Below are 16529 nucleotides of genomic sequence, written 5' to 3'. Positions count from 1 at the left end.
CTTTTTTCGTGTGCAAAAATCAGCAGTTTAGGCATCATACAAGTGGTGTGGTGTTGAGTACTTGGCACTGATGAAGTCTGCAAGTAGTAGACGAAATACGCGTATCTGTCAAAAGGTAAGCAATTATAACGGAATTTAAAGGAAATAAACCAACCCACTCAAAGCTCTTCAATCATACAAGTATTGGATCCAAATTCTCTCCGTGTAATTCGGTGTCCTTAACAAGGTCGCCTAGATAAAAAAATGTACACACATCAAACACTGCAATGTGTAAGAGACGCTACGCGATGTTTACCTATGTGCCTCTTATCGATGGTCTAGAGTGGCGCAGTTTTGTTCAACCGTGATAAGAATGATAACGAGTCTCTGTAAATGTTCCCCCCGTTGATTCAATGACATATAAAAACCCGCATCCCCGCGCAGTCTCATCATTAGTGGACGCGAACAGCAACGGTTCAAGTTCAACTCACCCCAATCAAAAGAATCAAGATTAGCGTCTTTCATCTCCTAGTGTTGGAAGGTTGGCAATCATTATGTATATATGCAAAGTACCAAGACCAAATTGAGCAACACGCAACCGCCATCGACAAATTTGTTCGTCGCTATAAAAATAAAAGTAGAGACCTTAAAAATTAGCCCATAAATCACCCAAAACGTCATGCGCATTTGGAGCGACAGGGGGGCTATGAATGACTATGTTGCTCGTATCGATGATACTATTCGAACGTGCCTTATTTTTTGGTGGGTCAAAGTCGCTTTGTGCGGCATTGTACTTGCAGTTGTGATTGCGAATTTATGAATTGATGTATGACGTATTGATTGGATTGAAAATGTGCGAATAATAGAAGTGGTTGGCTCATAGCTTACACACGAAGGCTATCGTTGACCAATATTTTTTGAAAATCGGTACGTTGAAAGATAATGAATTTTAATTTTTGGTTGATCGATCATTATCAAGTTGCAGTTGCTGTATGCATATGAATTACGATACGTTTATTGCTGCTTCGTCGTATGACCTATTGTGTCAGTTCATTTGGACTTCCTAACTCGGTGCAAATCCAGGTTACTTCATCAAATTTTCCTATACAAGTTATGAAAATTTAACTCCGTAACTCGATATCAACAAAGTGAGTTTTCCGTATGACTATATCAATTTTTGGTCTTTACAAGAAATGCTGCTAATAAAGCACCAACAAAGGTAGGCCCTTTGAAATGTTACGTGGAATTTCTTCGATTTTTGGAAGAATTTCGAAAATACTGACACCCGAAGAACTGTTCACTTTATAAAACGGACACCAAAAAAAAAAACTCGTAACCTTTTCATTTTACGTTGTATCCGTATTATTTATTCTATGTGAAGATTATGATCTAAACAAAATTATGTAATTCTTAAATTATTTATTGTAAAACCCATAACTTATCAATGAACATTCAAAGTAAGTTGTTACAAAAAACGCACTAACGCATGCTTCTGTCTTTATTTTTTCTTACGTAAACAAGTGAATATTTTTATTATTTTTTTCCATGGGACTCTCAACATACACATATGTGGAAGCATTTAAGATAAAGCTCTTATCTTTGAAATTTTCTTTTTCTTTTTCTTCTTCTTCTTTGAATTTCAAGATTATTGCTTATCGCATTTTAGCTTATTGTGTGCTCTCAACTTAGTGTTCTAGATGCACGTCCACTGTGTGGCAGGGAAGTCGAGAAATTTTCTAACCCGAAAAATTCCCAGACGGCACCGGGAATCGAACCCAGCCACCTCCATCATGGTTTTGCTTTGTACCGACTGAGCTAAGGGAGACCCCTTTGAACTTGCCAGATCACTAAATTAGAACAAAATGTGTTAAGTTGTGCGTCGAAAAACGACCAGTCATATTGAACTTTGTCTTACATGTTACCAATGTGCATAATCAATTAAAAAATTTGCATAATCAATTTGAAAAATTTCACTATACTTCAAATCTATTGTTCATACATTTTGCTATGTTACTTACAAATTTAGCTTGATACTTAACGAAGAAAGCATCCAGCTTAGACAAAAAAGTTGTGACTGAAGGTGTGTGTTCGTTTTGTAAAGTTTTTATATGCTAATATTAATTATGTATCACTCAGTACATCGTATATACAATGGAAATGATCCATAATTGCTAGATGATTGTATTTCCGAAAATCTTTCAAAAATCCTTCACCTTGCGCGAAACATTTCAAAAGGGACCTTTGTTGGATGCTTACGAACAGCCTCTCCTTCAAAACACAAATTATTGACATCGGTCATCAGGAAGATCTACTTCACTACTTTTGAAGTATAAGAGAACTTTAGAACTTTATTAACTCATATCCGGCCATTGTCCTATAAATAGAATAGTTACTGTTACAGTACTTGTATTACATACGACAGTATTTTTTTTATTATGTGGTAGAAAACTTTAACGCTTTGATCATCCTATCAGGTCCAGTATTAAAAGTTAATCCAAATTTAAGCTTACCGCCAAAACTGTTTGTCCCGGCCTTTTTTGGCTACCTGGAATCGAAAAATAATTTGATCCATTGAACTTCTGTTCAACAATCCATGAAGCATAACATAGTTGTAACCACCTATTTTTTGTATATATTGAGCTCCCCCGACTTTATATGTTGTTTTTTTACTTCCTCCAGAAGCTTTGTTTTCGTCTTCACCCGAAAAATGATTTCAACTTCTTCTGGAAGTTTCTTCCAACTTTCCCGGGAATTTTCTTCTAGGAATTCTACTGGATTTCGCTGGCCGTAATTGTACGAATTCCCAGGAAGTTTTATCTGACCTTTCTCAGATGTTTCTTCTGACTTCCCTTGGTAGATTCTTTCAACTTCTCCCGGAAGTTTTTTTTTTTAACTTTCCTCGGATATTGCTTCTGACTTCTCTCAGAAGTTACTCGTATTTTTCCTGAAAATTTCTTCCAGCTTCCACAAGAAGTTACTTTCGAATTCACCAATTTTCAATTTCCAGCAGAAACTAGAAAGGCTACTCGCAGAAACTTGCGAGAAGCTTTTCTGGCTTCTGCCGGAAATTCCGACTTCCTCCGGAAGTTTCGTGTAACTTCGCTCTAAGTATTCTTCCGTCTTCTCCATGAAGTTTCTTCCAACTTTCTCTGGAATTTTCTACCAAATCCCCCTTGAAGATTCTTCCGTTTAATCCCGGACGTTTCTTCCAACTTTTCATACTCCATGAAGTTTCTTCAAACTTCCTCGCAAAGTTTGAATTTCGTCTGGAACTTTTTCCTGACTCTCCTGGAGTGACTTCTACTGCAAGTTTCTTCTGAGATCCTTTTGGCTTTCCCTGGTAATTGATTCCGATTCTTCAGGAAGTTTTGACTTCTCTCAGAAGATTCTTTTATTTTTCAAAAACTCCTGACTTCTTTTGGAAGTGTTTTTTTTTTACTTTTCCTCGAAATTTATTTCAAATTGTTCCAAAAGTTTTTCAAATTCCGATTTTTTTGGATGTAGTTTTTTTTTTCGATTTCCTCCAGAAGAGGTCCTACTTTTCTCAGGAATGTACTTCAGACTTCCCTCGGATGTTTTTCCGTCTTTTTCTGGAACATTCTTCCAAATTACCGTGGAGCTACTTACAACTGTCTGAGATTTCTTCCTTCTTCAGAACACATACATTTTTGGAGAATAACGGAATCAGATGTTCGGGGAATAACCGCATCAGCAAACGTAGAAAATAAACAATGACATAACTCGGCATACCGGTGCAATCAAATATGGCGTATCCATTATCTAGGTTCAAAAACTTTTCGGTCATAATGGTTTGTTCTTATGTAAGGGGCTCTATGAATAAGTGGTGATGAATTTTGTCAGACGTCGACGTGTTGACGTCGCCGCCGAGACTGAACGATACAATCGACTACAATTGTTTTATATGCTTACACAGTACGGGGTTTGGTGGCCCAGTGACGACCAGTTTTGCTTGCTTGCTGATCTCCAGCTCATTCGTTATGTAGAGTTGTTAGGGTCACAACGCAAACAAACGATCAGATCGCATACCATGGTGACTTCTGATCTGCTACCTTTCCGCTTACATTAATTCCCTTCTCGGGATGGATGTGGGGATGCAGAGGTGTTCTCAGTCGCTAGTAGAAACGTGTCATACGAATAACTTAGTTGCTTCAGAAAAAAATGCGTTCCATCAAAAGTTCTAAAAGTGTTTGCAACAAATCATTTGCTTGAAATCAATGTTCGAAAAGTTAATTGAAAAAAATACGATTTTTCAAGGTTCACCCTAGGTTATTTAAAAAAAAAAAAAAAAAACAGTATACAATGTGAACCGTTAGAGACAGAAATTTTCTTTCTTCAGCAAAGTTGCTTCAAATAAATATTTCTATAACATTAAGGTGGTCTATCTGATAAATCTAGAAAGATAGATAGAAAAGATGATAGAACGTAAAATATTATCATAAGTTTGTTAAGGCATAAAAGTAAACGTGATTATCTCTCACCCCAGCAGGCCTGGGTTCAATCCCAGTAGGCGCCGCCCGGATGTTCTGAGGCATAACATCTCTGATCACGCCTAGGGAAGTAAAGCCGTTGGTCTCCGGTTCATATAGGAGTTGATGGGTCGATAGACAGGGTCCAGGTGTGGGAGTTGCCTCCCTGGCGTCGGTAGCATTGGTGCTCAGCATGGAAAACAAGATCGACGGAAAACAAATCAAGGAAAAAAATAAATTTGAACATTCATTCAAAGGAATACTTTTATCATCTTATCACAATCGGTACTGATCAATCTAATCTTTTCCAGATCAATGCTATTATTTTTAGAGTGCTGGAAAATCTGTATCATATGAAAATAATAATGTAATATGAAAAAATAATATTGTGTTTGATTCAAATCCAATTATCTCAAATATATCTCAATATACTTTTTAAATATTTTGAGGAATTGGGGGCGACCCCGGCGTAGTGGTTAGCATCCATACCTCTCACGCCAAAGTCACGAGTTCAAATCTCACCCTCAGACAAGTCACGAATGACCCAAGAGCGTTAAAGTGACCATAATAATAATATAAAAAAAAAATTGAGGAATTAAAGTCTATTTTATGTACATGTTCCATAATTGCGACATATCGTATATTTGTTTCAAATTTCTTGTGATTTATATTTCCCAGTAGACTACAAAAAATAGTATTGCTCTAGAAAAGATTCAATTGATCAGCACCAATCGAGAAAAAACATAAAAGTATTCTTTTGAGCAAAGTATTATACTAAAAACGGAATTTCAGACAAATTTTATAAAACATCGTACATTTCAATTGTTTGAAGATGTACAGATTTTATGTCTTTCATAAAATTTTACGTTCTACAACTTTGCCGAAGATAGCAAACTTCTATCTTGCGAAATAATAATGTTTGTATATCAGCGCCATCTCTGAGGCCAAAACTTGAACTATTTTTATCACCAAGTTATAGTCCTAACTAATCCAAGAAACTTCACTGAAGACGTCAAATCAACTGGATACAATCCCAGAGCGTTGTAATTTTTTTCTGCTTGGTTTAATTCCTAGCCCACTATGCAATGGTACGGCACCATGTTGATTTTTTGGATGATAATTCAAATTTCCTTCCTAAATTAAGAGAATTTTAGGCAAAATGGACCCTTCAGTAAGTGGACCATCATCATTCGAATCTCCACATTTTTTCACATACGATGGGCTACTTTTAAGGCCCTACCCTACGCCATCTAATCCCTGATGAACTATCCAAAGACTAAATCCTGATGAATGTGGGCGTCTTAGTGGAATGCCTGTATAGGTAGTGGAATTAAATAGAAATTACTAATCCTTCTCTCTGTCATTATACAAAGACTAAAAACCACTATACAGCCGTTCCATAGCAAAACGATATAGTGGTCCTCAGAATTTCGTAAAAATTTTAGTTTTGTAGTGGTGTTGAGTACTTGGCACTGATGAAGTCTGCAAGTAGTAGACGAAATACGCGTATCTGTCAAAAGATAAGCAATTATAACGGAATTCAATTTGTTCCTTATCGCAAAATATTAGACCCATATTTTTTATTATTTTGTCATTAGAGTGACCATTTCCAAGTTAGGGTAGCCCAACAAATCGATTTTACTCAAAAATTCATGGCTATTTTCCCCACTGTTAATCGGTGGGTCGCAACATATAGAGTGAGGAACGCTGCCCTAGTCTGAACACGGTGTAAGTTATGGGAAAGCGTATTATCATGAAATAGGGTTAAATACTTCATTTCCGGCCTATTAAGCACAACTCTAATCTAGCGCAGTTTAGCACCAAACGGAATGTCATTATTACTGATGGCTTCCAAATGTATTTACCTTTCCGTATGTAACGTAATATTTGATAAAGAAAAACCAATCGTTGAGATATTGTCAAAATTCTAACACTGTTTCTTGACGTCAAACTCGGCCTACGGATTTTAAACTCGGCTTAACGCTTTGAAACGCCAATGAATTCACTTCGGGCTATCGGATTAAGATAAAAATTGATTCGGTCGGAGCGCTTCTTTTGTTTTTGGGAATAATGGGTGCAAACCTTCTTATCACGCGTTCTCATTGACTTCGTTCCGTAGCTTATTAACTAAAGTATCGCACCAAACGCAAAATTGGCTTGTTAACTCTGAAATCATGGATTTATTTGAAGTTTTCTGCTCGATAGGCCCAAAAAGGGCGATTAGGCCGAAGTAGTTCTCTACCCTATATCTTGCCGAAATAATTTTCAAAATATCACAAAAGTGGCAAATTAGATTTTGTTTTGTTTTCCGTGTATATTTTTCCTACAAAATCTAAGGGCTGCCCAAAAACCACGTAGACAGATTATGAGTGGCTGTGTGCGTAAGGAGCTGTCCATACATTTTTTGTGTAGGCCAATGACACTTGCCAACCCCCAATAAACTGTCCCCGTAGTTTATGGACAGCCCCTAATTGGTTCTCTGCATGATCTCCCATACCAAACACATGTGAACAGTATCATCAAAATACGAGAAGTTTAAGCTGGGAATTGCTCTGGTGTTTCTTAATTTTGAAACACCCTAAATGGGTTAAACATAAATACCTAAACCTGCTTCTTTAGAAAAAAAAATCTCTCCCACTTCCTGCGATACGCATCACCGTCGTCGCCTTGATTCTTAATTCAACATTCAAACCATAAACAAACATACAGCACTCCTTTTCTTGGACCTGCATCCGTTGGAATGTGCCAATGCACACAAAACAAACAGAAACAAAGTTCTCAACGTGTCTTGAAATCCACCTCTCGTGTGAGCGCGCACTTGCGTCTTCGTCTTTGCCAAGTCAAGTCAAGTAAAGTCTCCAGCATTCGGTCAGTCATGCCATTTCACAGTTAGGTATTTTGTCCGCAAAGACCCCGTGCCCCCTTCGGACTGCAAATAAATCAAATACTCACCTATAAATTCATTTCGCATTCGTATCCGATCCTGCAGCGTGGCTGCCGATATTATAACACAATTTATAAACGCTAATAACGCAATTTGATACTCGGCCGAGGTTGTTTTGTCTAGCTCCACGACAACTATATTAAGTCGATAGCGCTCGCCTTTGATAGTCTGCTCCCCGTCGTTCCGTTCCGTGTTTCGGGTTGGGTTGGTTTGGGTACGAAATTTTGCACCGGGCGTTCGGTGTCCAAAGATCGGAGGAGATTTGCATGAAAGCGAGGAGGGAAAGAGATTGAAATTAATGGGTTGATTAGGCACAAATCACCGGTAATTGAGACCGGTGGTATTTTCAAGTCAAGGTCGGTTGCTGGAGTGCTGATGGGGAAATTTGATCGGTTGCGAATTGTTGCCATACCTTGTAGTGTTCCAGTGTTTCAATCGCCCGCTTGTACCCGTTGGAGCTGTAGGCACACAGAGCCGATAGGAGCTCGAACACTTGCTTCTTCACCGTGGCGTTGTTGGTGTCCAAGGCAAGGCCCAGCTTGTTGACGTAGTCGCTGTTTTCAACGATGTACTCCAGACCGATGCGGGAATCCATTTTTCCGGCCTTTCCGGCGGTACTGCCTTTGCTGTCGTTCGTCATGGTGACGACTGAGGAAATCTGGTGAAACCTCCTTCTTGCGAATCGTGTTCGTTCGACAGAAATCTGTGCCAAAGAGGGAGAGTGAAAACAAAAATATTATTAGTCAGGGCAAAACAAACATCTCAGACAGCTAGACTCGGTGCCATACATGAATGGGCGCGTGAATGATATATTTTTAACAAGTCTGATTCGTATTTTGTAGATCAACTTCAGGTCCGTAGCTAGGGATTTGATAAGATTGTTAATGTTCAAGAATCTCCTGGCTACTGCACCGAATCGTTAAGCTCTAATCGAAAAGCGTGATCTACAACAGACAACAGTGATATCGAGCTTGCACTCGTGCTTGTTCGGTCGCAAGTCAATAGAACATAAATAAATCATTGGGAGACGAGCAGGATGCAATCAGATTCATTCACACTTCTTAGAATATTTCTCACCACGCTTTGCTCCACAGGCGGCAATGTGTTCAAAAAAACATCAGGCACTTATGCACGCATAACACACTCCACGCTCTGTGATCTTGGCCACTTGACATCGATTCCTATAAAGTGGCATATGTAGATAAAAATCAGCGAAATCGATGCGTTGCATTCGTGGTAAACTGACCAGGGCGCATCAAATGCCTACTAGAGAGATACCGCGTGTGAACGATGACCATGCGCCTCCACTTGTATTATTGTTGTAACTATAGCATAGTAAACAAATAGATAGGATTGCTCTTTTGGAATATCATACGCTACTCACTATTCGACATGACATCAATAATTGCTAGTTTGTTTGTACAGTTGTCTGTTTGTTGTGTCAAGTCTGATATTATTGGTAGGCTGGAGCACAAGATTGTGCGAACAGTTGACATCGTTGTGTCATGATACATTGTTTGATTCAAGCGTGATGCTTTGCTTCTGTTAGAAATAGTTACAGCCTTGGGTTATTCGCGACTTAATCGGGATGAGATTTGAACTCGTGTCTTTGACGTGAAGGGTATGGATGCTAACCACTACGTGGGGGTCGTCTCAAATGAATTCTTTGATTATTTAGATTTTTTTAATTATTAGTTGCATGCATGCTCATTAGGGTGGTTAAAGTTTGCATAGCGGATTACAAACCCTTGTTCCCACTGCTTTTTCGATGTACGTTGAACGTGTCAAATTCAAACGTTTTTGGTTTCCAGTTGGATTAGCAATTAAGATATTTTTTTCCTTTATTAAAGAGACTTCCAGCGTTAAACTGCAGTTAATGTTCATATGGAAAAATTGATGGGAAACGTCAAAACATATTCGTTTGCTTGTAAAAAATTCGCATATTGCTCATTTTTGTCCATACCAGACATATTATAACTATGTAGAACAAATTTTTCCAAGACTGCTAATCGATTTGAATTCTGCGAAAAAATCTATTAGCATTGAGCTTTTATTAATCAATCTTTTGTTCCATTTCCCATACATTTTTCCAGACTAAATTTAAAATTAACCCGCAAATCTTAATCGCAACCTTGAGCTTTAACGTTTAACGGTTTAAGCTGCTGTGTCTGGAATGAAAGGCGAGAGTTGTTAACACCGGATGAAGAAGTAGCGGCAGCATATCTATGGCTCTTCGAAATCATCGCGATCAACATATCGGGTCAGATCTTTCGTTTATTTTTCTCTTAACTTTCATTCTATTATTATATGAAACATTATATGCTGGGTACGGGAGGGTTCACCAGGGCACCACATTGAAGCGAAATAGATAGGGAGAGTGGAAATGCCAACTCCCTATCTTTAACATTTCGTCAGAAGAGGTCGGGCTCTTATTCCCACTCACTGGGACATCCTCCTGTTGGATGGCCTGGTTTGGGTATGATCCTGTTGTTGGAAGGAGATTCTCATTTATCCCGGCGATGTTGCCTACGGATTCACCCAAACCGTTTTTGGCGCTTCATACAATGGCAGGTTGAGTACTATTAGAGGTTATTAAACTTGATCAAGTCGAACAGCGAGGATAGTCCAGAGTCGACCGACAGTTGTCTTTCTACAGTGAGCGTTAGTTCCATATCATCATATCATAAGTCCAGTTCATCATTTCCCAGTTTACTGAAGCATACTTTCAGGGCAAATATGTGCATATATATTTCAGAGCAAGGCCATTCAGGGCACATTCAAATGGATTCTTTAACATATTCTTATGACGTGCTAACTTGCGCCGGATGTTCCCTGGACCCTGAAAGACGTCTAAACGTTTTCGGACTGAAAGCAGCATTAACCAAGAAACCTTCGGATTCGAACACAAAGTCGCTTTGAATTAACCACCTCGTTCGATCAGTTAAAATCATGTTTACTACCACTCGAACTTCAAAATAAGAAAAGTAACGAGAGCGTAGTCAAAATTTGTGCGTTTCGTTAAAAAATAGTATTTCGTTGGTTCAGTTTTGTGTAATCGTTGGTAGAAAATCACATAAAAGAAACTTGACAAATCATGGAATTTCTTTCAACATTAGTATGTTGTGCCTGTTCGGGAAGGCATTTGACACCATAAACCACTACTGAGTGGGGCGACTCCTAGCAAAGCCTGGACAAAATCCTGAAATACCTTAAAAGAGACCATCAAGGGTTTCCTTCGATCAATTTCAAAACTGAAAACCAGTTTAAGCCAAATTGGCTAAATTCGGAAACCGGAACAGGCACAATCCGTTACCTGGAAAAAGCATCATTTGACCTAGTGACCCCTTCGAACTAATCACATTGGACCTTATGGAATTCAACCTGTGGCATCTGGCCTAATTCTCAATTAAAAAAACAATGACCCCCCCCACCCGCATTCGAAACTCGGCAACGCCCGTGAGTAAGTCCTGTCATTACATTTCTCCTAAAGAACATATACAGAGTATGTAATAAATACACACCTACAATTGACGTTCATGCAATTTTTGTTTTTCGTGTAGATAAACTGTGGATGGTTTGATTGAATTAAATTAATATATTACTAAAACAATAACAAGTAGAACAGTTTTCCATCGATTGCTTGCAGTCCGTTCAAATGTGATCGCACTGCACGAACCCGGTAGACAATCACTTGACATGTCCGTTTTGCCAGTCGGTAATGAGACACGTGTGTATTCCCAAAATCGACAACCCAGAGCTGCTCATTATCCAAATGCACGCTACCAACAACTGCACTATATTATGTAAACAAAGTGCGTGAGTCTACTTGGCACAAGAATTGCACGCCCCACAACGCGGGATATGTTGTCAACTGCCCGCTTTGTTTTGTACCCATTACCTTCTACAGCAGGACCAGGAGGAGAAGGTGTGCACTGCACACATTTGTACTTTTGCAGGCGTCGTACATTCTTGTTGGTCCCTCCGGCCGGCCCTCTGATGTAGCACACGATGAAGATAGGGAGCGGATCGCACGACCGAAGAAGGCCCGTTCAGCTTCCAAACTGTACGCCTTTAATGTATGACACGAAAATGCATAGTAATAACAACAGCACTCTCACTTTCAGTATGTAGTGGGCTGCTTAAGCTACACCTATACGAGGCCGGTCACTTTGAGAGGAAATATTTAGATAACGTAATGACATGTGAGTGCGCTTCAGCGGATTATGCATGCGCGAGCTTTTGTTTTAGAAAAGCGGAATTTATGGCACAGCGAGAGCTGTGAACAATGTTTGCTAAGGTGTTTTTATGCTTCAGTTCGAAGGTGTGTCTCTTCGCACCGCACCGCACGGCACGACCTTACCGATTTGGTCATGTGGATGTGTTACCAAATTAGTTTCTATGCGCCAAAGGCTTAATACTTCCTTTTCCATAGTGTGCCGCACACGATTGCCACAAATCATATTTTCTGCATATAAATTGCTCATAAAACTGCATCCATGACTCATTACTGAATGCTCTTCAAATCATTTTCTATTACACCATAAACTAATAGCATCCCACTGAAGACTTAAGATCAATAAAATTAAAAGAATTGACTCGCGCCAGACGCATCAGGTCGTAATCAAATCCATTAAAACCAGCACTTCTGGAGTTGCTGTCGACCGAGAATTCTGCTTTTCACTTTCATACGTTTCACAGTACTTAATGGCTGGATGGTGGCTATGGTAGTTGAGAGGCGTTAGATTTCTTCGAATAAAGAAAGATCATCAATGCCAGCCGCTTGAAAGATGAATCGCGTGTCTGCCCTCCGGACGCACTCTGGATTCAGTTTTTTTTTTTGCTCGACCCTATCTATTCACACAGTCCAGGATGCAATATGGTGGCGATTGATTGATGAACAAACACGTCTGCCACTTCCCGGACTATATATATATATAATATACGTGCACCGGCAGCACCGTATGGCAACGAGAGTATGTGACAGTATTCCGGAGATCATTAAAAGTGATGACTGCGCTGCGTGCGCAGGAGACACAGACTGTCTGGAACATCAGTAATCGAATGTGTTAAAAATTTAATTGAATCAAGAGACGACATAGTCGTGCGATTGTCGTCTTGAGTAGAGACAGATGGTTATGCACTGACTAGTAGGGTTCACTGGGATTGCGAGAATTGAATTATGAAATTTTAATAGGTTCGTGCTATCTGCAATCGTTTACATGTGTTTTGGTGCAAGTGCTTATGAATGAATCTGTTGTTTTTAGCTATCTTCTTTGACTACTAGTATGTTTTGGTTGAAAGGAATTGAAAGCTTTCCGCTCGTAACGGAACATCCCAAGTAACAATTTGGGTTCTATAAGTACAAAGCCCCTGATTTAGATTTGTAGAATTCTTTAAAACAGCAATAAAAGTGGAAATTGTACCTGGGATATTACTCTTGGCTACACTTATTCTATTATATTACACCTGTTTAATAGCTGAATAATCTTGGTTCAAGTTGTATAAGTTAATTTTTACATGAATGGGGTAATATATACTATCCATAATCGAATAACAGTTCCATATGAAAAGGAAATCAAGCAGATGTGAATGATATGCAATTATACGCAGTAGGGGAAGGAGGGGCATAGTGAACAGGTGGGGCATAGTGTGCTTCTTGTGCATTAGCCTTGGATTTCTTATGGTTCGAAACAAATTAATTTGTCATTAATCATCGCAATGGTGATATTGACGCTACTTGCAATTAATTTGGTGTGTAGGATGCTCATTATGCCCCACCTGTTCACTATGCCTCTCTTAACCCTATAGCTTTTGAAAATTGTTGGGAGGGAGAATGATTTGCACATTCTTAACGAAGTGATACATTCTTAGATAATATTGTGATTCGTTACCAACAATAGTTGCTTTTCAGCAGAAACATTGGGGTTGAGAAAACTTATGTTACACCTGAGACAAAGTTGTAGGAGAAATAATCATTTAGTGTAAATATAAATACAAATAATCATTTAGTGTAAATATATATTTATAATTTAAAAAAAAATGTTAAAAACTCAAATATCTGTATGTCTTTGCTCAATTTTCAAATGTTTTTTTTTTCAAAAAAAAAATCAATAACATTGCGTACTTTTGGAATTTAATGGACACTTTAAATCTGACACAAATCGTACAACAAGAACTTCTGATCAAATTTTTGAACTTTTGTTAGTACGCCTTTTTGTGTATTTTATCACGGAAAATTATTTAAAATGTCTCGATTTTTATTTAAAAAAAAAAACTAATGCAAATTGCAAGCTTTTGAAATTTTTATGGACACTTGAAAGCTGATAAAAAGCGTAGGAAAAAAAATCCACTAAAATTTTTGATCTTTTGTTCGTACGCTTTTTTGTGCATTTTATCACAGAAAATTATTTAATAAATTTTAGTATAAATTACATGAAAAAAAAGTAGAAGGGTCTGTGCCTAGGGGCACGAACGGAAGCTTGACGTAGGACCGCTAGTGGACGGAATAAGTGTGAAGAGCATTTAGTTTTTTTAATTGATCAATTATCTATTATCTAAGCTCTTTCCGTTTTTGAATTGTAGGCGTACCAAATTTCAAAGTGAAAGTTGATTAAGAGAATCAATGAAAATCACTTGTGCCCCTGCTTTCAAGTTTGGTTACAAGATTACAACTCTGGAGAGCATTTTGTGTGGTCGTTGGGGGCTTGTGGTTCTGAATATGGACAAACAAGCACAGATAAATTCTTTTCCAACTCTTTACTGATGTAAGCTTGATGGCCCTGAAAAGGGCCGTTTTATTGAAGAGGACATCATGGCCACTTACGCTTGGCGTGTTTAGTGTAGGTGACAGCATCACGGACCTCATTTTCCAGGAACACCTTCTGCACACCTCGTAGATCAGACCGGAGATACGTTTGACACCACCACGGCGAGCCAGATGACCGATGGCGGTTATCTCGAAGAACTTTGCGATGACGCAAGACCTTTTCCTCCTTTGCCACGACCAGTCAATTGTTGCTTGTTCCTACTGCTGCTATTGCTGTTTACCACGCCGTCCGAAGCGAAAATGAGCTAATGCCATACAGCAGCGCTCTTTATATCTTTTCAGATTAAAGCAGAATGATGTGCAACCAAGTGGTATAAAAGCTACAAAGACTCCTCCCATTATGAGTAGTTTGCTATCAAGTAGCGACATTGGCTCTTTTCCTTTTGCGTACACGGCGAATGAGAACGACCCAAATTTGAGTTTAGTTCACTCATAATCGCCAAAAGTGCAGGAACTCAGCGATGAGTAAATTTGTCTCATGGTTTCCTGTGGAAAACCTAAAAAATCTGCCAGAAAATGAGGAAATTGACGAAAATTTTATTCAGTCTCGGAATAGTACCAATAGACTGAGTGAATCCAATCTTTAGTTTTCTCAAATTCGGGATTTTTTCCCTGGAAAATCCTGGAAAAACCTCGGAAAACATGAGGCAAATTTACTCATCGTTGAGTTCCTGCACTTTATTTCTTCTTTCTGAGATAACTAAACTCAAATTTGGGCCGATCTCATTCGCCTTGAAAGATATCGGTGCCGGTGGTTATCGTGATTACCTCTCATCCCAGCAGGCCTGGGTTCAATCTCAGTCGCACCGGCATGTTCTGAGGCATAAAATATCTGATCCCACCTTCCTTCGGGAAGAAAAGCCGTTGATCCCTTGTTCATGAGTTGCTTTGCGTGTTTAGTGTAGGTGACAGCATCTCGGATCTCATTTTTCAGGAACACCTTCAGCACACCTCGTAAATCAGACCGGAGATACGTCAGACACCGCCATGGCGAGCCAGACGACGGATGGTGGTTATCTCGAAGAATTTGCGTTTGGTTCTGAATATGGCGATGAGTGTGCAAAATATTACGCAATTCCATCCTCCCTATTCGCACGCGCCCGAGGATCGGAGGCGAATGCCACTTCGACTTGTTTCGTCTACTTACTACTCTCTGACGACTGTGCTGGGGAAGCAGCATATGCATGTAGGTAATTGGTGGATTTGTTAGTTAATTCGACGCTTTTGGACAGTGCTGGACATTTACCAGTTTTCCAATAGTTTCTTGTTGAAAATCAACATTCAGAAGCATTGTTATCGATGCGTAGCCATATTTCTGATCGATTGGTGATAAAATAATTGAAATTGGACCAGGGGCAGCTGAGTTATTAACGTTCAAAATCTTTCTTAATTTGTTACATGTTCCCTTTCGGTTTTCACAAAGTGTACCCCCATATAGAAATCAAAGACGTAGTCCTACGTCAAAACGTTTTAACAAAAATTAAAAAAATGTTACCAAACGTTATTGTTTCACGATTTTAGGCTATATGTTTAAGTGGCTTTTAAAAATTCCACAGGTTGGAATTTTCATGACCTTTTTGTTTTTGTTTTTAATCGTAAATTGGGCATGAGCATGAGGATGATTAACCGCCCACGGTTGCTACTCTGTTATTTCCAGATCAGCTGTAATTACACAGAGAACCAATAGACGATGCTTGGGACTAGCAATCATCCTCAATGTGTAAAAACTGGTGATCTCAAACTAGGCAATACCAGCGCCGGCCGCGCCCGAACACAGGTCAAGAAAGGAATGGGTAGGAATGTGTTGACGTGACACTCACTTTATCACTTTATGGAAGCCGAGAACACCTCTGCACTTCCACGAGGAATCACTGGGATATTGGGTAAGAGGTTTGGGATTGCAGCAGGGTTCGTTTTGGTAAACGATTAGCTGAATTGATGTTCTAACGATCATATAACGCGAAGGAGCTTGGGATTGAACCCACGATATTCTGCTCAGTAAGCAAAAACATTTGCCACTAGGCAAACGAGCTCCTTTGTATTCACATTAACAAATAAAGCGATTAACGAATCTTGAATGTGGAGGAGCTTGAGATTAAACTCACGATCGCGTTGTTATTGCAACCAGCCCCAACGGTGACGTTAATGACGATGTTAAGTTTCACAAAACACGATAATCAAGCAATGTTACTATAAGCCTCCTTAATATGACAGGACCTGGGATTTATTCAAACTCAAACTCGACGGCGATACCCTTTACACAAGAATAAGCCTTTACGACCGATGATCTTTT

At 39.1% G+C, this 16529-nt stretch overlaps 1 protein-coding gene across 2 annotated transcripts in view; it reads right to left on the bottom strand.

The window, feature by feature from the left end:
- Positions 1 to 16529, bottom strand: part of form3 (formin 3) — a 122507-nt gene that overhangs the window by 29571 nt on the left and 76407 nt on the right. For both annotated transcript variants that reach the window (XM_065236143.1, XM_065236144.1), the window contains exons 3-4: positions 7823 to 8113; positions 7419 to 7578 (exon numbers count right to left, since the gene is read on the bottom strand). In XM_065236143.1, coding sequence (XP_065092215.1) covers positions 7419 to 7578; positions 7823 to 8050 — 388 coding nt within the window. In that variant the 5' untranslated portion in view covers positions 8051 to 8113. The remainder of the gene's footprint in view (positions 1 to 7418; positions 7579 to 7822; positions 8114 to 16529) is intronic.

The sequence above is a fragment of the Ochlerotatus camptorhynchus genome, unplaced genomic scaffold (genome assembly GCF_037179485.1).
Source record: "Ochlerotatus camptorhynchus isolate MF236.1 unplaced genomic scaffold, CSIRO-AGI_Acam_v1.1 ptg000530l, whole genome shotgun sequence".
In the NCBI taxonomy this organism is placed as follows: Eukaryota; Metazoa; Arthropoda; class Insecta; order Diptera; family Culicidae; genus Ochlerotatus; species Ochlerotatus camptorhynchus.
Note: the sequence above shows the minus strand (reverse complement) of the source record. Positions and strands in the feature narration are given on the sequence as shown.